Source organism: Trachemys scripta, chromosome 2 (assembly GCF_013100865.1).
Source record: "Trachemys scripta elegans isolate TJP31775 chromosome 2, CAS_Tse_1.0, whole genome shotgun sequence".
In the NCBI taxonomy this organism is placed as follows: domain Eukaryota; kingdom Metazoa; phylum Chordata; order Testudines; family Emydidae; genus Trachemys; species Trachemys scripta.
In genome coordinates this window covers 218,390,368-218,411,508 of record NC_048299.1, presented here as the reverse complement: position 1 = coordinate 218,411,508, position 21,141 = coordinate 218,390,368, and the positions used below count along the sequence as shown (strand labels likewise).

General features: G+C 39.7%; 1 protein-coding gene across 6 annotated transcripts in view; it reads right to left on the bottom strand.

Moving 5' to 3' along the window:
- Window positions 1-966: 966 nt before the first annotated feature.
- Window positions 967-21,141, bottom strand: part of FAM110B (family with sequence similarity 110 member B) — a 168,346-nt gene continuing 148,171 nt past the window's right edge. For 4 of the 6 annotated variants that reach the window (XM_034762968.1, XM_034762971.1, XM_034762970.1 and 1 more), the window contains one exon: window positions 967-4,187. In XM_034762968.1, coding sequence (XP_034618859.1) covers window positions 2,775-3,887 — 1,113 coding nt within the window. In that variant the 5' untranslated portion in view covers window positions 3,888-4,187 and the 3' untranslated portion in view covers window positions 967-2,774. Of the gene's footprint in view, window positions 4,188-5,506; window positions 5,737-10,319; window positions 10,389-21,141 lie in introns of those variants that run through there. The other 2 variants (XM_034762974.1, XM_034762972.1) reach the window with 2 other exon arrangements.

Here is a 21,141-nt window from a genome sequence, read left to right as displayed (position 1 = left end):
TCCTAAGTGAAGCACTTTGCATTTGTCTTTATTAAACTTCATCCTGTTTACCCCAGACCATTTCTCCAATTTGTCCAGATCATTTTGAATTTTGACCCTATCCTCCAAAGCAGTTGCAATCCCTCTCAGTTTGGTATCATCTGCAAACTTAATAAGCGTACTTTCTATGCCAAGATGCTGCATTACAGATACCTCACCAGCCCAAACCACTTGTGGCATTAAAAGGAAATTAGGTAAACTTGGATTTCATTGCTTCAAAAGGAATCCTTGGAAGCAAGTGCAGAATATTAGCATACGTCCTACTCAATCACCTAGTTATACAGCTTTCCTGATTATTATTTCTGGCTGCCAATGATTAGAGATAGCATAGTTATCATCATTCTTGAAACATACCACTTAATAGACAACAACATGAGAACATTTTGATTTTGATTTTAAGTTCTTTATTTCTTAGCTGGACATCTGCATTACATTTGGCTTTAATCCCTTAAAGAATTACTTTCTTTGGCAAAACAGTTACTGAACTGGGTAGAATTCACAGTAGGAAAATATGTTGGAAAAACCGAAGTGATGTCAATGCCAGCTCAAATCCACGAAGCTTAAAATATATCATAAATGTACTTTACTTTAAATATATATATTCCTCTTTTTTTTACCTTTGCTGGAAACAACATAGGTGTATGCCATAAAACCACCCAGAAGAATGTGTACAAAATGTAGGTTGCCTTTTATATGTATTTTCTTTTCATGAATAATCACTCTGTAAACATAAAAAAAGGAACACAATTTGTGTTAAGTAATGTATCCAACAGCTGAGTCCACTGTTCTTTGTACTCCAACTCGAGCCTCACGCCAGGTCTTCTGCACTGAAAAAGAACTGAAACTTCCCTAAAAGTTAAGAATATTATGTTCAGTTGAGAACAGTAGTGCTAAAGGTGTAGAGGCTCCTTGAAATAAAATAAAACCTGACTTTGTAAGCACTTTTAATACTGAAATTTATAAATATACATTACTGAAGAACGATTCAGAAGAAATCAGAGGTTTGTTGGGAACGGATGCAATACAAAGGAACAATAACATTGCCAGATAAGCGTGCAGTAAGAATGGAAGAAGCAGGCTAGGAGTCCGGATAAACCCTTCTAGTTCTACAGCAAGTTGTTTCTATAGTTACAGTTAAAAGAATTAATGTTCTGCAAAGCGGTTTTGGGGAGAAATTTTCTACTGGAACTACTATTTAACCAAGATTTACCATAGCACCACAATTAAATTACCCACTATTTAAAAAAAAAAAAAGATTTAAAAAATCTAAAACAAAGGAAAAACACCACCAATACCTGCACCGGGAGCTATTTATTAGCATAATACTCTTCTTTTTAAAGATTTAATAACAACTGAAGTATATACAAAGTATTACAGCATTTACACAATAAAAAAAGTTTCCTATTAGCTGATGAAGTATAAGGTAGTGCTGCAATGTACTTCAGAGCATGAATACAATAATAATGAAGCAGACCACTGTACTTTCAACTTCTCTGCTACCACACACCACAACTGTCAGTTGGAATGACAGTTAAGTAAACCATTGGGAAGACACAGATTGTCAACAAAATAGTAACAGATTGACGTGCAGCACTAACCATCATAAGGAAGGAGGAAAAAAGCTACATACTCTCATGTTTCTACACTTTCCTAGAGCTGTAACAAACTTTCACAGCCTTAGATATAACATATGCAAGACAACGTAATCACAGTTTCTCAGATATAGTTTAGCTATTGAGTGTATTTACTTCTTAATAGGAGGCTTTATACTGATATGGCTGTGTGTTTCCATTTTTGTTCATGAACTGTTCAAACAGGTCTACAAAAACTTAAAAGACAGCATGGAGTTGGTAGTCATGATGTGCTTGACTAATAAAGGCATTCAATATCAGCTATAGGATCTAATCATTCCTGTCAAAAGTTTAAGACTAGGAATCTTTATTTAATAAGAAAAGAAACAAAGGAACAAAAACAAAACAAAAACCCAACACACCATTGAAAACATGTCTATCAGTCAACTTTCTTTGACACTTATTAATCTCTCCATCAGTGTAATATAAAACCATTAATATTTTTACACTGAATCAAACTCAAGATTCATTTAGGCTGTGGAAGATCAAGCAGCTTTGCTAGACTACTTTTGCTGTAAAAATGAGGGAACTTAGAAAATTAAAACCATCATACCCCAAACAGTTCTTTAATAAAGGTGGATTCATGTATTTTAACAAAGGAGCCAATAAATCCCATTCCACAGAAGATCAAGTTTCTTTGCCTACTGTTGTATATGTAAATCTCTTATTTTGGGCAATTTTGCCTTGTCTTTTAAAAGCAATCAGTTTCAATTTAAAAGCTAGTAATGTCAGTTGACAATATCTGCATTTAAGACACAAAAACATGAGATATAAAAAAACACAAGGAACTATATAAATATTGAAGAAGTCATGTAACCTTTTCATGTAAACAATTTGATTATAATGAAGCCCTAAGTAGATTCTGGTCTTAAACTTTTGGCAGATAATGTGTATGCTCAGCCAGGATTTGTAGTTAGTTATTGTTCAAGTGGAAGCCAGGTCAGTTCACATGTTGACAGGCATGCAACTTAAAAACATTGCACAACAAGCAACACAAAAAGATTTGAGAAGTGTACAAGACTTCAAGTAGACTTCACAACCCTTCACAACTGAATATTCACAGACAAAGTTACAGTCCTTGCTTATTCTATTGTGGATTTCCTCTCACACATGGGACACTTTCTGTGACTCTCTAGCTTGCTTGATGCTATACAACCACTTGATGATTCTGGCATTTCTTTCAATTGCAGAAATGCCATATGGCACACGGTCATTGGCACTGTCATCATTCCTAAGGTCACTGTTGCTGTCCTGAGACTGTTCACAGTCTGAGCTAATCATGCTTGCACTGCGAAAGTTGAGGGATATAATATCAGAGTTAGCCCTTGCAAAATTTTCCATTCCAAGGTTTTCAAGCTCTTCAGGATCCAGTCCACAGTAGTTAAAGAATCGTTCAACATCTGCATCAACACGAAAGTATCTGTCACTTAAGTCTGATTTTGATCGTTGTAGGGAGGGTCTTCGACTGACTCCACAACTGGATTCTACTGTGTCGATATCTGGGGATTTCAAGGTGGCGATGGCAGTAATTTTGGGTTTTGGAGGCAGAGGTGGAGCTGAACTACTGCAGGGTATTGCTTTTAAGGGCTTACCACTAGTTACTTTTCTAATGTCTGATGAGCTATGGGAAACATGCAAGAAAGTCTCCGCTGACTGTTCTAAGAGCCTTCTGCTCACGTTGGAGTTGCTTTCTTGAGGGCTACTCCGGCCCTGGGTGGGGTAGACCTTTAAAGATTCTGCAAATGAATGCCGGTTCAGCTCTGCTGAATCAGATCTGTGGGGAGGCCAGTTTCGGGAACTATGTTTGTGACCTGAACCTGAGCTGGAGCCTTCAGAGCTATTAATGATGTTTTTCAAAATCTCTAATTTTAAATTTTCTCTCTGGACACCACTCTCAGTCTTTGCATTGCTGTTGAACACTTTCAAAGTAGGGCTACCCAATGCTCGCTTGGCGGCAGGGCAAACCGGTGGCTTTGCAAGCACTGCTGGCTTTACAGGCTCTTGTTTGGCATTGATGACCTCTTGGCTCTTTACATATTTTGCCTTATCAGCTTCTAGTCTCTCCACAGCACTAAGTCTTTTTGGATTAGGCTCTGCCTGCCTGCGAAAATAGTCCGGCCCTTTGTTTAAGATGCGAAGAGGAACGGCAGATGTGAAAGTGACAGCAGGACTGACTGGTTTCACCATGCTACCTGTCTGTAGTGTTTCTGTAGGCATGTTTGGTGGTCTTTCCCCCGCAGCCGTTTTGGATTCTTCTCTGGGAGCTTCTAAATGCACGGTGTAGAAACATGTACATTAAGCACAATGAATAGCAGATGAATCTTGGAATCGGAGTATTAGCAGCAGTGCCTCATCTCACAGCTCATTAAATAACACTGTTTCTTTTTTAAAGGCAGCCTTTGTACAAAAAGGCCACCAGACACAAGTCCGTATTAATCTGCTCTGCTGAATCCTTTCTTCTCGCTGAAAGATGTGGGAGTCTCGTCGTTTTCTTTGTGCTCAACTACAGGCAGTGATCTGAAACATAAAATAACCAACCACATGTTAGTATCAGCGTGTGACATCACAGCTATAGCAACAGAGAAATTTTGTACACTCTTTCAGTTACAGCTGTGGGCAGTTCAGAGGAAACAGACAGTCCTATCTGAAACATTCCATCAGGCCTTCGCCTAGTGGCATATGTCTTTTTGACAGAGTAAGCAAACCTGGATTAATCACTCTCTCTCTTCATGGATATTTCCATGCATGTATTATAATGCATTTTTAAAGTAAGATTTTCAATATTAAATTCACAATCTAAAGTTGGGTTTAAGAACATTATAACTGAAAATCAATGAAAAACATCCATACATTTATATATGACTGTTTGCATTCACATTTCCACGTCTTATGCCATTTCTCACTATCTCTTAGCTACCTTTGTGCTACTTTTCTTTTGGGCGGGAGGGAGGGAATGTGGTGTTGTATGTATATGGGTGGAATGTGCCAATTCGGGGAGCTTATGCAGTCTCACCTAACTACAAATGTACTGATAGAGTAGGGTTGGTGAAAGATAATTTCCCCATTGATACTATTGTGTTTTAACATAGCTAATTTATGTATATGTTTTAACTTGAAAAATAAAAAAAATTCAGGATATATTGCCCATAAAAATAAAATCTTAAAAATATCAATGCATTTTCCTTTATATTTCTTTACATTAAATGCTGAGGAAGATGAGTATGGTTGCAAAGCTAGGAGCAAGTGGAGAGCTGTAATGTTTCCAAGTGCACCAAGTAGGCATTAATCCAGTATCAAATTCATAATTAAAATGTAGTCTAGCTAAAGATACAAGTTGCATTGCAAAATCTGTTATAACCTAACTCACTAAACTTTGATGATGAATTTACTTCATAAAAAGTAAATTATATCAAAGATCCTTCAATGTATCATGGCTTAAATTTGGGCAACTTAAAAAAATTATTTATGAGCCTGGAATGTCTATAACTTCTACTTCTTAAATTTTGACACAATTGTTCAAGTATTAAATAGAGTACTCTGGCTAACCGTGAACGAAGTTTACATTATCTGAATTATTTTAAGATTCTGTCATTTAAGTTTGGTCACACTGGACCATAAAGCCCAACCTCAATGTTGTGCCCAAGTACTTTAATAATTTTTCCCACATAAGGCTCTCAGGGGCACTTACCAATGTATCTGTTTTTCAAAGCAGTGATTTGGCTAATGGATCTTATTTGTTTTATTACTGCCTCATTACTCCGTGCTGCCCTTTTCAATATCCCATTTCTCTTATAATTGAAATATATATATTTAAAAAAGAGTTTCTTCACCAGTACCAAGAAATGCATGTGAAAGCCTCTCCCAGACTGACCGCTTTAGTATATTTTAACAGGCCATGCACTCGGTGCATTTCCATCTTATTATTGATAAACTGGATTATCATCATCCTCAGTGTTTAGTACTCATCTGAATTACTGGAGAAAGCTAAAAGATTAAAATTAAAGATACAATTATTTAAAATATTCAGGAAAAGAGCAAGTATTTGTTCAAGCAGCTAAATGATATAGACATTGAACCTTCCATCTAAACCATTCAAGGTCAAAGCAAGCAAATAAAGTATAAGAAAAAGATGAGCTCTCCCCATAAGGCTTAATGTCATACGTATTCTCCAAATACAAACTAATCTATTTGGTTTGGTGATAAACCAGACACAGTTTCAGTCCAATTGAAAAAGCAGCGCAATGTTAATTAAGTCTCTCTTTCAGTGTTGTTTTATTAATCCCAGTGTTAACTCTTCAACAGTCTGACTTCTTAAATTTCAAGACAGTATTTCAGAAAGAAGAAAAGTCCTCTTCCCTCATGGAATCAAAATAGATATCAGCACCATTGTTTTGTAATTAGGAACCAGATTTTCAAAGATACTGAGCACAATTGTGTGCATACATTTGCATGCTCTTATGCATGCAAATACCTAATATGCATACACAAATCGTGTTTGTGCACATAATCAGTTTAGAGCTTAGTTTCTATATGTTTGTACAAATACCTGACCGGTATGTACGTAGGTATCCGCGTGCACAAATCAGGCACAAACAAATTATGCAGGAACACTGGCCATACATTTAATAAAGAATGATAATATTTTGCACTTAAAGAGTGCCTGCTATTCAATGTCTTTAAAAGTATTCAAGTAAGCAAGACCACAGCCCTCAGTTCCCTCCACAGCCATTGTCATTAGGCCACTATGATCCTGCCTCTGAAGACAGTCTGCCAGCTGCATTCTCTTACTTTGGGAGCAGACCAGCACAATACGATGGAGACACTGTATTTGTGAGAAAACAGAACAGCACAAGCAAGATTATTTTGGAAAATTCTGGCACACCACTTAACTAGTCATTGGCTCAGAACAGCCCCAATAAAAACTGGAAAGCATGCTACGCGCCAGTGCTGACTTCAAATTAGTATTAAAATATTTAAAAAGAGACCAGTATGACTGTTTGTGTGCAAGTGAGCGAGCATGGGAGCAAAGGGCCTGATACAAAAGCTCTTTGAAGTCAATGGAAAGGCTCTATGAAGGGAAGAAACAGAGTCAGCTTTACTCTATCATTTAAATTGTGTTACTGATGTATTGTACCTAAATATCAACATAATTTAGGTTAGAAAAGTTTACTAGATACCTTGAGGTCAGAGAATGAAGCTGGCAGTCAGATGCAGTTACAAAAGATGGTAACTAAAATACAATAGTTTATTGAAATTATACTAACAAACACCCTACGTACACAGAGACTTTCTGGAATGTAAAAGAAATATATAAAACCAACCGAAGTTGCAAGTACTATTATTAATATGACATTACTGCACATTATTCAAGTTAACTTTCTCCTTCCCTCACACATACCACTATATTCTAAGCAAAAAGCTAACAATGTTAATTGATAAAAAGAAGAGCATTTTTATTTCCCTACAGCTCTGTTGTTTGCCTTGTGGAGTGTATTCTTTCCATATCACACAAGTGGCATAACCTCTAACTGTGTTTATGTGGGTTTATTGACAATAACAGTGTGCACTGAAAAATGTTAAAGTTGCAGCACATCAGTAAAAGGCAAGGGGGGAAATCCTGGCCCCAATAAAGTCAAGAGGGTTTTTGCCACTGACTTCAATGGGGTCACGGTTCTATCCGAGGATAAATGCTCTTAACTCACATTGCAAGGGAGAGGGCTGGAGGGAGGCAGGACGAAGCACAATACCAAGAAATCATCTTTATTATCAGCCTTTACTCTGTCAACCCAGATCGTCAGCCTTTGCTTTGTCTTGCCTAAATTTTTAAAGGCTCAAGTCAATTTTATTTCCAATTTTTAAAAAGTACCTATCACAACCTTTAGACACATTTACATCAAATATATACATCACTCACATTAAAAACATAACTAAACACAACTAACTGACATAAACATAGCTAACTGACGTCAGCTCAAAGGACTCAAAAGAAAAAATCCCAAATCACAAGAGAGATCTCACTTGCCATGTGCCTTGTAGGTCAAACTCAGGACGCATTGAACCAATGGGGAAAGTACATTTCAGAGCTGTGAGTCCCGTTCTGAAGTGAGAGTGGCTTGGGCCTAGTCAATACACAAAGTTGCATTAGTTTAACTAAAGGGGTGTGGTTTAAACTGATTTAGTTACCCCCTGGGTTTAACAGCTGGTTCAATTTGGTTTGATCCTGGCTTATATGCGTATAACTTGTATCTGTAAGTTTATAAATATAAATATAAGCTAAATACAAATAGAAGCTAAAATAAGCCAGTAAACTGACATAAGAGCTTCTACATCCGGATATGTAACTGTTTAATTTTTTCAGTGTTTAAATCCATTTTAAAGTGGTGCAACTTGTGTGTGCACAGAAGGGTTCAGATGATGTCTGTTGTCAGGATACAGCATAAGAGAGGCAATTTCTAAGATAGCTATGACTCAAAACACAAATCAAAGTGCTGATTTTCAATTACACCTAAAAAAAAAATCACTATAAGGAGCACTGATGTAATATGCTTCATGCAGTAAAAAGCGCTAAACAGTCAGGAACAATCTACACTGGTGGAAGTTTCTGAGTGGTCTTTAAGAGTTGCCTCAGGTGGACTGCATTATGTTGATCCATAATGGTGACAAAGGCTTGAATACTTATAGCAGTTGCCTTTCAAGAGGAAAGGCTGAAATTTTGGTTACTACTGCTACCTGCCTAATGTGTTACTTAAAATAAGCACTTATTCAAGAGAGAGAACTAGCTTTCCTTGTTATAGTATTTTCCTAACAGGATTTTACCAGTGGCCTGATAGCCTCATGCCAATTCTATTCTATTCTTACAGCATGTGCAAACGTGCACATCAATTCTTGATACTGAACCTCCTTCTGAAACGTTTAAAACAATTTTTGAGTCTGTAGAAGAAATCAGATTTCTAACCTAAATACCAATTGTTGCATCCTAATATTATGGAATAAGGAATGCAAAACTTCAATAGAAATAAAAGTCCAATTTAGTTTAGTTTCATAAAGACTGACTTGGTTAACTCTTAACTTAATTTAAATTTAAAAAATCCTTTTGGTTGGATTTAAGTATTTCCTTCTAAGCTGAAACTTTCCATTATCAAAAACCAGCCATCAATTCTATCAATTCTATTCTACTGTGCAGTTAAACCTCTGAAGTTTAGACTAGAACCCCAGCATGTTCTGAAACAGATCTGAACCATGTTATAAATGCCAGGATTCTAGCAAAGAAATAGTATCCAAAAATTCTATTTACATACAAATGCCAAAAAAGTGGCTGAGCAACTTAGTACCTTCTTTATCACAAAGGCAGGATGTAAGCATATATTTATTGTTTGACAGGAGCTAGAGTATGTCTTTGATGGAAAAACCTAAAATAAGAAATATTCTTTTCTTCTGTAGAATCCTGCACTGTTATATTTTCAACCCAAAATCCATAATCGACCCTCAGTTATACCTGCTTCTGGATAAATACCTTTCTATACAAATCTGCACAAATACTCAAAAAAGCCCAGAAACAAAACCTCCTTTTCTTCCATCTAGAGATCAAAACCATTATGAAACAAGTATAGGTCCCCACATTGTTTGGAGGAATATTACAAGCTGTATTTATAAAAGCAGTAATGGAAATCAATTCTATTTTCTCTGTGCCCCTGTACTGCTCAGAACAGAATTCACTGAGGAATAATTCAGACTGTCATTTAAAAAAGTCTCTGGAAGAGGCCTAAAAAGGTTTACTAATGTGACTTTTTTTGTAAATCCAGCTCTTTGTGAAAGATTTCTATCTCAGTATATGTTTGATTAGAACAATTCACTAAAAACTCTGCAGGGGCTTGAAACATTTCCTCCTCACTCACGCACCTGCAGACTCAGTTTATTTCTATGGCAACGACTGCTAAATATTTTAATAGACAGATGAATTGTATATACATGTACAGTACTTCTTTCAAACCAACAAACTTTCAGAGATTGCATGCAACTTTTGCCAGATGAATTAAGCTTCACTATAAGTATCAAAACTGTATACGTTTTTTAAAAACCTCTCCTGTTAATTAAACCTCTGATATTAACAGGGAAATAAATGTTAAATCTAACTACTGTTTTTCGTCATTTATGCTGTGTGTTTATCCTTTGCACTTCTCTTAGCACAAATAAAGTTTACTAGGCTATTTTTAGTTAGTTTTTACTTGGGGTTTTCATGCACTTGAACATTTTTGTAGTGCTGGTAACTGCAAGGAAACAGCTACCTAAAAATGTTTTTGTTGGGGGTTTGTTATTTCTTACATAAAATGCCATGCACAGCCATGCACTATATATTATAGTTATTATTATTTGTATTACCACAACACCAGTAATTGGGGCACTAGCCTTGGACTTGGGAGACCTGGGGATCAATTCCCTGCTCTGCCACAAATTTCCTGTATTAACTTGGGCAAGTCACTTAATTCTGCTGTACTTCAGTTCTCAATCCGTAAAATGGGTATAACACTACTTCCTTGCTTCACAGGGGTGTTGTGAGGATAAATACATTAAAGATCATGATGTGCTCTGAAATCTACTGATGAAAAGTTTTTTATAAGAAATAGGTATAATAATTATTAAAGACTGTACCATGAGATGTTGTGCAGAAAGAATCTTCAAGATTCAGAAACAGCCTGAGTGTGAGGACCTGGAGAGAGATCCAAGTCAAAGCTGACACCCAGATTACAAGCCTGAACGATAAGCAGGATGGTGGCACTGTGCACAGTAATTGAGAAAGCAGGTGGGAAAGGAGGGCTTATAGGGAAAGATTGGGATATGTGGTTTAGCTATGTTGAGCTGACAACTAGACATTCACAAGAGATGTCAGAGATAGGTTGAGATTTTATTTTGGACAGAAGGAGGCAGGTCTGAAACAGAGAGGTCTGAGTCGTCAGCACAAAGCTAGTAGTTGAATTTGTGTTTGCAGATGAGATTACTCAGAGATATGGTGTAGAGCAGTGGTTCTCAACCCGTGGCCCGCATGCAGCCCAATTAGCATACAGCTGTGGCCCATCTCAACTGTGTGCTAAAGGCTGGCCTATGTGGATAGGCCAGCCTTTAGCACACAGGGTCCAGGTTCCCGGCTGCACAGTGCGATGTGGTCTGGGCTGCCCAGCTGTCCAGTGCGGCAGGGTCGGGAGTCCAGGGTCGAGACTGCCAGCCAGCCCCACAGGGTTGGTGGTCAGAGGTCCAGGGCTTCTGGCCAGCCCCGCAGGGTCCAGGGCTGCCACCCAGCCCCGCAAGCTCCAGGGTCCAGGGCTGCTGCCTGGCCCCACAAGCTCTGGGGCAGCCGTCCGGTGCAGTGGGGGTCCAGGCCAGCTGCAGGATCGGAGGTCCGGGGCTGCTGCCTGGTCCCACAAGCTCCAGGGTGCGGGCTGCTGCTCCCTTGCCACCCGGCCCCTGCGGCCCAGGTAACACACTGTGGGCTGCAGATGCGGCCCACAATGATAATAAGTTGAGAACCACTGGAGTAAAGGGGCAGAGAAAAGGGGACCTCGGACAGTCCTGTGGAACCCCTGCAGAAAGCTGGAGGGCAGATGAGGAGGAGCCGCTGAAGGACACACTGAAGAAGTGATTAGAAAGGTAGGAGGTGTCACAGTTAGGACATGACTTCAAGAAAAGGAGCATGGTCAACAGTGTCAGAGGCGCTGACAGGTCCAGGAGGATGAGGTCAACAGAGACCATTGCAAGAGCGATTTCAATGGAATGCTAGGGATGGAAGGTGATTGGAGAGGGTCTAGCATGGAACTGGAAGAGAGGAGTTCCAGAGAGTAGTTGTAGAAAGTGTGTGTCACAGTTTCAGGGTAACTGCACCTGTATGCACCCTTTGTAATCCACTCCAGAAGTTCCCAGTCAAGTCTCAGGTCTCCAGACATCATCTGTCACTGAGCAGGGACCCTTGTCCCACCCCGTTCTGACCAGGGAAGGGTAATGCAAAGGACCATCCCCAGATCTGATCTTTTGAACCTTTGCCCCGAGGGGAGAGGAGAACCTTTGTCTGTGAATTATTTATTCCCAAGATGAAAAGGGCCAAACAGCATAAAGGACTAACTCACAGATCCATGAGTGTTCTTGATCTGAGCAAAAAGGGGTCATAAACTTGTAACCATAGTGGGGTTTGAAGGATTGTTCACTGGCCAGAACCCCGGCTGGAGATGGGGTGATCTATGGTAAGCTGATTCCCATGCAGGTAGGCTATTTTTATTGTTTTCAATATGTTTTCTCCATAATGCTTTTGCCTTATGAATAAATGTACTTGCTTAGAAAGAGCTGGGTGGTAACAATTGTGGCAATTACACTGTTTGCCGTCACTAAGGAGAAAAGAAAAGCAGGCCTGCTTAGGCAGTCTGACTTTGCTGAGGAAGTCATACAGTGCAGGCAGGGAGCTCGCCAGTCTAGAAATACCCCAGTCAGGAGGGAGAGAGGTGCACGTCTCCGCCCAACAGAAGTGATGGCCCGGGAGCTGGAAGCCTGAGAGTGGGTGCTCTTGCTAGATCATGGAAGGGAAATAGAGGTGCAGTTGCCCTGAACTGTGACAGTGTGTTCAATGAGCTTAGAGTTGAAAGGCAGAAGGCAGATGGGGCAGTAGCTGGAGAGGCAAGTGGGGTCAAGATGTTATACAGCTATTAAATTAATAAAACATTTTCATATTGATTTACATTAATAAAAAATCTAATTGTGAACAATTTTTCTAAAACTTTTCTTCTAAAAAAGTCTAAATTGGCATCTTTAGACCTAAACCTCTTGACCTTTTAAGTCTAGGGCCTCATCCTGTTCTCTGCTAAGTAAACACTATTGCTTGAGCTAAAGTGTGCAGGATGAGGCATTAAGTTTGTATAGTCTTTAAAACTCAAAAGATTTTATGTAGATGCCTGGAGGTGCAGAGATTGATGGTAGGAATTAGAAAATGTACGTGTGTGTATAGTATAGTATAGGATATACTACTGTGTGCACACATATAGTAAACAGTATAGTTAGTATAAAATAGTGATCTGGAAATAAAACTAGGAGTCTAAATTTTCTAAGGTCATTAGTGTTTTGAGGTGCCTCCCTTTCTGGCTGCCCAACTTGAGATAACTTAAAGGGGGCTGATTTTCAGAATACTAGGCCCCATTAAGTTGTTTCATGTTGGTCACCTAAAAGTAATAGTCACAGTTGAAAATTTTGGTCAGGATATGTGAAAAATAATTGTATTGGCCTCTGTTTTGCCGCGACTGAAATTTAATGGGCATTTTTTAGTAACGAGAGGATCTAGCACTTCATCTATAGTATAATGATAAATCACGCATTAACTACTTCATCTATGTTTTAATAGTTTGTAACCACACCAGAATAATAATAGGCTACACTACAAATACTTCATCATGGAGCATTCACATGAAGACTATGGGGTTGCAATAAGTCTCGTACAAATACCTACATAGTCACTTGAAAGTATCAGCATCAGGAAACTGTATTAAAAAAAAAAACCTTAAATCTGATTTGACTCCCAAAGTAAGGCCAGTTCAATACCCAGAGGATTTTTTCCCATTAATGACCTCCAGGATAGAGACTGGATATTAAAATGGAAAGCTGGCTTTAGAACAAAGCAGGTAAGACTGCTTAGTCAAACCCCGAGGACTAAATACCTTTCCTTATGCCTAAAGACATTGATGTAATTATGATGGAATTTTTCTTCCAGCGATACCTTTTTTGATCTATAAGTACAGTAGAATCTCAGAGTTACAAACACCTCAGGAATAGAGGTTGCAAATCAGTAATATTGTAACAATTTGATATTGTACCTGTATTATCTCCAAATATTGTACTTTATGCTTATGCTTGTTTACATACCAACAGACTGACTTTTCTCCGGTTCACAGCTTTCAGATTGTGCTAGTGTCCGAGCTCTGGAAACAGCCAGTTCTCTTACTGTGTTTGCTTTGCAAGTGGGAATAACAGAAAGTATTCCCTAGTATTACCCTTCATATTGTGATTGTGTATGAGGATCACGCAATAACACAAATTGTTTCATAGGGTTCTTAACATGCATGAATCTGGAAAATATAAGCCCATTTGAAAGGGAATGCCAGCTTTTCCCACTTCATTTCAGTTATTACAAAGCAAGATACAATATGACCTAATCAAAGCAAATCAGTCTCTTTCATAAAGTATACTTGATACTTTATTATTTTACTTTACCCTCACTCTATAGATCACAGAGGTCCTTGGATGCTCTCAGCATTTATCCTCACCTCTTTCTGTCAAGGGCATATTTTCCTTGCTGATGGTGATTCACATTAAATGTTCTTAGTTCTTGTTCAATATTATCCCTCTATCTTCTCCTTGGTCGGTCATGAGGTTGGACATCATAAAAATGTCCTTCCACGAGATGTTTAACTGGTCTGCCTTCCATCATCCTAACTACATGTCCTGCCCAGTGATAACCTCCATAACCCTCTAGAACTCACAGTCAATTCGAAGACAATCAATATCCCTACAGAATTCTACATTACAAGTTACAGATTCACATTACTTGACAAAGCCAAAATACATTGTAACCTATATATGTATTTTAAATATTACTTGCCTTTTCAGAAACCTTTATCTCTCTTGCCTCAAAATGTTCAAGTAAATGGACCAACCATACCCTTTATTGACACTACAATTATTCTATTTTTTTTACTCTGAAGCCTACCTAAATTCAAGGCTGTGGTGAGTGCTCCAGCATATTTAATTCAAACAAAGTGGGAGGAAAGGAACAGATAGTTTGAGATATTCCCACCCCAAGGAAGACAGCAACAGGAGGAGAAAGATAAGCAAGATGAAAATGAGGGAGGAAAAAGGGAAGGATAAATGGAAGCATAGGAAAAAAGAGGAGAGGCAAAGTGGATGAAAAAAGAGTAAAGGGAAAAAGGAGTCGGGAGAAAAGAGATACTGGGGAACAGGACATATGAGCAGGAAAAGAATACAAAAGAGTGGGGAGAAATGAAAGGAAAAGGAATAGGCGGATGAAAAACAGAGGGAAGGGGGACATTGACAGAGACTGGAGGAAGGAGGAGTGGAAGCTACAGGAACAAAATAGAAAATGCTCACAAGAAGAGAACACAGAAAAACAACAGATACAGAGGAAAATGGAAATGGGCATGAGAGTCAGATCCATTTCTAGAAGAAGAAGAAGAAGAAAAAAAAAAAAAAGGATGGAGAAAATCAAGTCAACCAGGAACAGCCAGCTGTCAATCAGAAAATTTTTGTTAATTTCACAGCTCTGTGCTGAAGCCGTGAAATTGACAAAAAAGACTAGCAGGCTCCCTGCTGTGAATCCTCTACCTGGCTCACAATTTGGGCGGTCTACAGTAAATCCAGTTTTCCCTTTGACATCATTTCTTCCTTTCTCTTACCTTCCCAATTGAATCTGGAATCTGCTGCAATACCAATACATGTAAGTTCTCTGCCCATAGAGCTTCCTGAAACTTAAAGCGCATCCAACCCCTTATCCTCAGAAATCCATCAGTTAGAAAGATGACTTAGATTGAAGAATGCTAAGCAGTTTGTCTATCTGCTGATATGGCCCCCAGCACTGCTGTATCTGAGCATCTCACAATCATTCATGTATTTACCTGCATATCACCCCTGGATGGGGAACTGAGGCACAGAGAGACTACATAACTTGACTAGGTCACATTGGAAGTCTATGGCAGAACCAGAAAACGGATTCAGTCTTCTGAGACCTTGATTAGTGCCTTAAGCGTAAGACCATCCTTCCTTAAAAGATGAATATTGCCAAGTTCTTAATAGGCGATTCTAGAGAAAGTGATCTTGCAAATTCCTGTTACAAGTCTTGATGGCAGAATCTTTACAGGAAATGCAGTGTGGGGTAGAGGATAAGACACTGGCCTATAAGTCAAGAAACCCTGGGTTCTACTCCTAGTACTGCCTGTTGTGCAAATTCACCTCCCTGTACCTGTTTCCCTTCCCATCCATTGTGCATTTTGTCTATTTAGACTCCGTGTAAAGTCTTTAGGCTAGGAACTGTGGGCTTGTCTACACTACTAATTTAGGTCGATCTACAGCCACCACTAAGTCAATTTAATCTGCTGTTGGTGTCCACACTACTCTCCTTCTGCCAGTAGAGCACATCCTCACCGGGAATGCTTGCACCGACTGAAGTGAGACATTGTGGGGCACTGACAGCCACACAGGGCTCACAGCTGGAGCCCCCCATCCGTCCCGGGGTGACAGCCCCAGCTGTAAGCCCTGCGGGGGCTCAATTTCACAGCACAGAACCTATCAGCAGTGAAACTGACATTCTTGTCAATTTCATGCTGCTATTATCTCTGCTCAGAGCAGTTGCACTCTGGGAGCTCCATGGGGAGCTGGGAGCCCAGGCTCTCAGTGCCCCGCAGCTGGATTTGGAGCAGGGAGGCTGGGCAGGAACCCAGCTACGAGCGGAGAGCTGGGGGAAGCAGGACTCCCAGAAGGGAGCGGAAAGCCCGGGCAGCAGCCTGCTGGAAGTGAGTAGCTGGGAGTCTGGGGGGCACTCCACACCCGCCCTGGGGTGACAGCCCAAATTGTGAGCCAGGTAGAGGATTCACAGCAGGGAGCCTGCTAGTCTTTTTTGTCAATTTCACGGCTCCAGCACAGAGCTGTGAAATTAACAAAAATTTTAGCCAACAGCCGATGTAAGTGATGCAATGTCTACACAGACACTACGTCACCCTAACTACACCAACGTAAGCCTACAACTCTTGTGGAGGTGGAGCTATTATGTCGGTGTAGTAGGGCACTTACATCAGCGGGAGCAAGCCTGTAGTGTAGACACTGACGTAGTTAGGTCAACATAAGCTGCCCTACATTGATCGAACTCTGCAGTGTTGACCAAACCAATGCGTCTGGTCTCTAGACACTACTGTCATACTAATTACTAAGTACTAATCATTGCTAGTTGTGACTCCATACCTAAGTCTGAGTTCCATTTTGCACTTAAAGCTGGGATTCAGCATCTTGTTTATGTATGAAACACACACGTCTTCCCCAAACTTGTAGCACTCCATGTGCTTTGTATGAGAACTTTGTATTATAGAAGGAATTATCTGAGAATACATAAATAAATCCAATACAAAATGACACCATGAAGGGGAAAAGCATGGAAAATGTGTGTCTTTAATTCTGAATTTCCTGGGTTTCTAATGATTGGTTTTGAGATAATTACAACATCTTTGGACTTCATTTTTACCTGCAAGTTACTGATATGTACTCTCAACCTTAACAACTTTTTGTCTTGGAATAAACAACAAACAGTTGCCAATTGAAGTGCACATGTTATATAGCTTCACCTTCAAGAGCTGCATTTGGTGACTGGAAGCAGATGAAAGTGGAATGCCTTCTACTAAATGAATTAAAACTGAATATCAGTGAAGCGTGTTACAGATTCCATTGTTTTGTGATATATGATGTATTAACACTGATTATTATTTATTTTTATAGCATCTTTTACACACAAAAAACATCAAAAGTGCCTCATAGCTGACTGCAGTTTATAATCCAGGTATAATGTATAAATTGGATTACACAAGCTCTACTCATGAGCTATTTATGAAGACAGAAGTACATTCCCAAGGAACTGTAGACTCTTTGGTAAAAAGCAGCTTCTGTCTCCCTTCCATACACTCTGGTTTCAGCTGTTTTCCCTATATCAGTTAACAGTAAGCTACTTCTTTTGTTACACTTCTTTTTTCCTTCACTGATTTCTAGAGAGAGAAGCTACTGTATTTTTTCTTTTAATAGCTTTAATGATGGACAAAGGATTTTAAACTTTCATATATTTCACCTGCCAGAACCCTAAAAACAACATCGAAGTGCTGTGGTTAGACTCAAAAATATTGAAGGCTTCCTCTGTGTTTGAGGATATAACTAGTAAAATATATACGTAACTGAAGACTCTAGATGTTTAAGGTTGAAAGGGCTTGCTTGGAAAGAGCACATTTTATTTAATTTAATTTATTTATTTTTACAGGTTATCACAGCTAGCTGATTCTAAGTCTTTTTTCTACTAGAGACAGCAACAAGATAAAGTACAGACGTTGCACAAAAACAAAACAAAACAAACAAAATCGAACAAAGAAAACCCCACTGGATTATTTGATTGAGGACACCAAGACATGAACCTTCACTTTCCTCACCGGAACCTTCTTTCTTAAGCATTAAGATTAAACACATACAAAACCACCAACACCATTTGAAGGTCAAAGAAAAATTGTCTTTATCATTAGAACAGGTTTCTCAAAGATATAGGGCAAGAGATCAGAAAAAGCCTGTTGGAATCATATACCTTCCCACAAAAGAGTACATGTAAAAATGCAGTGCAAAATACTGGCTTTCTTCCTGGTATCAGGATTACAAACCCCACTAGGATAACTGTCTTTATGAAAGGAAGAAAGAACAAAAAACAGAAATACAGCAGCCACCTGTAGGAATGATGTAAGAAATTGAAAAATGCAAAGGTACTTTTCAACATAGTTAAATAATTCCCTGATGTAAGAGAACACAGGGACATAACATTAACATGAGATAAGACATCATGTGCTACTGCAGAGGAAGAAGGAAGAACAGGGAAACCACGCAAGGAACCAAGACATATTTCTAACTACTTTAGCAGATAAATGATAGAAGCAACCTGGCTGTACACTGAAGAAACTATGGACTGTGTATCATAAGACATTTGGTAAGCCCCAGAACTCAGTCTTAAACCCTTCTATGGCTTGGTCTACACTACCCCCCTAATTCGAACTAAGGTATGCAACTTCAGCTACGTGAATAACGTAGCTGAAGTTCGAAGTACCTTAGTTCGAATTAGTTCGAACTTACCTTGGTCCACACTCGGCAGGCAGGCTCCCCCGTCGACTCCGCGGTACTCCTCTCGGCGAGCTGGAGTACCGCAGTCGACGGCGAGCACTTCCGGGTTCGACTTATCACGTCCAGACTAGACGCGATAAGTCGAACCCAGAAGTTCGATTTCCAGCCGTCGAACTACCGGGTAAGTGTAGCCAAGGCCTATGCCATATCTGCAATGTTGAGCCTAAGCAGTGTTATATGTTCATTCAAAACAAAACAAACGGGGCTACATTTTCAAAAGTATTCAAGTTATGCACTAAGCCATTGAGTCACACACAACTGCACATTCAAACAAATGTAAATATTTTCATAAGAAAATATATAAAAAACAAGCTTCCAACAACTTTCTGCCATTTCTAGACGATGAGAGAAAAAACCTGAGTTCCTTTTAAAACTACTACATTGATTCAGCTTTCCTAGTCATTGACCCCAGAGTCATCTACTTCAGCAGCATTTTCCAAGGACTGAAAGGGCATTTTAATGAATTTTTCAAAATTAATGAATGTTAATATGAGTTGATTCAAGGTAGTCATAGGCATATTTTATGATAAAAACAGTACATCATATATGGTATATTCCTATAAGCCAGGGATCAGCAACCTTTGGCACGTGGCCCGTCAGGGAAAGGCGCTGGCGGGCTGGGACGGTTTGTTTACCTGCAGTATCTGCAGGTTCGGCCGATCGCAGCTCCCACTGGCCGCAGTTCGCCATTCCAGGCCAATGGGAGCTGCGGGAAGCGGCGGCCAGCACATCCCTTTGCCTATGCTGCTTCCCATAGCCCCCATTGGCCTAGAACAGTGAACCGCGGCCAGTGAGAGCTGTGATTGGCCGAACCTGCGGATGCTGCAGGTAAACAAATCGTCCCAGCCCGCCAGCGGCTTTCCCTGATGGGCCGCGTGCCAAAGGTTGCTGATCCCTGCTATAAGCCTTCCACATCTGGAACTCAGAATCAAGTCAATGGCATTTGAAAGTGAGGAAGTCTTTCAAGTTCAGACCCACAGAGCAAGCACGATAATCCTATTTTACAAAAGGCTCTCTCTTATTGATGTAGCCCCGTTACAGTACTGACACAGTGCTAGGGCACAATCCTGCTCTCACTGAAGTTAATAAGAGTTTTGCCACTGAGTTTACCTCCTGGAGCAGGATGGAGGACTAGAACTTACTTACACAGCAAGTTACTGTGCTGAAAGCCAGGGCATGGCTTTACAGCACACCAGCTTGCCATAAACTAATGCCCCATGTGAACACTACTACAGCTCAGTGAACGTGATGGAGTGCAGCTTAGCATGCTACTGTTACAAAGTAGAAAGTTTCCCAATTTAAGAAATGAGATCAGAAGAACTTTTCAAATTCTTCTAGGACTATTACAAAAGTATATATTTACTTTTCATAATATATTTGTACTGACTATTGGGAGATGCACCACAAAGCGGAGTCTGAGAGATAAGTAGTAGGGATTTTTGAAAAAAAGATTGAAACTTGGAATTTCAATAACAAAACAAACAAAAACAAACCTTGCACCTTTTTTGACCAGCTTTAAATTTTAGACATTGATATTTATACCATAATATTTGTCTTGTAACATAATACTCTCACTGCCAGCCAATACTGTACATTTCACTTTGCATTTTTCACCTTTTTCATACTTTCCCACTCCTGGGAGAATTTTGCACCAAAAAATTAAAAATTCTATGCACAATTTTTTCAAATTCTGCAAAATCCTGCACATTTTATTTGTCAAAATAACACAATATAATCATACCAGTTTCAATTATTTTTGGTCATTTATTTCAAAATACCTGTCAGTAAATATGTCTGTAACAATACAGACAACAAAAAAGATTCAGGAAATGTTTTTTGGACAAATAGATTCCTTACTAGACATATTAATACAGAACTCTGAGTAATAATTCATTTAAACTACAATACAGAAACGTATTTCCCACACCCCTCAGAAGCAGTGCAAAGCTTGGGGGAGTCAGGGGTAACGGAGGAGCTGAGGGAGAGGGAAATCATTGCTGGGAAGGAGCCTGGGTGTGAACTTGGTGGGTTGTTAGGTATGGATGGGAAAAGTATGGAATAGGTTTTTTTGGAGGGATGGGGAGGGATTGTTTGGAAGCAATGCAGACCCTGGCTGACCTCTGGCTTCTCACATTCAGTCAGACACATCTGCCCCTGTCCCCATGTGTCCCTGCACCGCCACTCTGACACCCACTTCCCACATCCCCATGTGGCCCTGAACCCCCTCCCTGTCCCCATGTGTCTCTGTGCCCCCTTCAGCCACTCCCTTGTCCCTATGTGGCCCTGCATTCCCTCCCCTCTCACCATGTGGCCCTGCGCCTTCACTCCCATTCAGCCCCTGTAGGGTGACAAGGTGTCCCGATTTTAAAGGGCAGTCCCAATATTTGGGGCTTTTTCTTATATAGGCACCTATTACCTCCCACCCCCATCCCGATTTTTCACACTTGCTATCTGGTCTCCCTAAGCCCCTGCCACAGTTTGTCTTCCCCCATTAGCCCTTATGAACCCGACCCCCCCA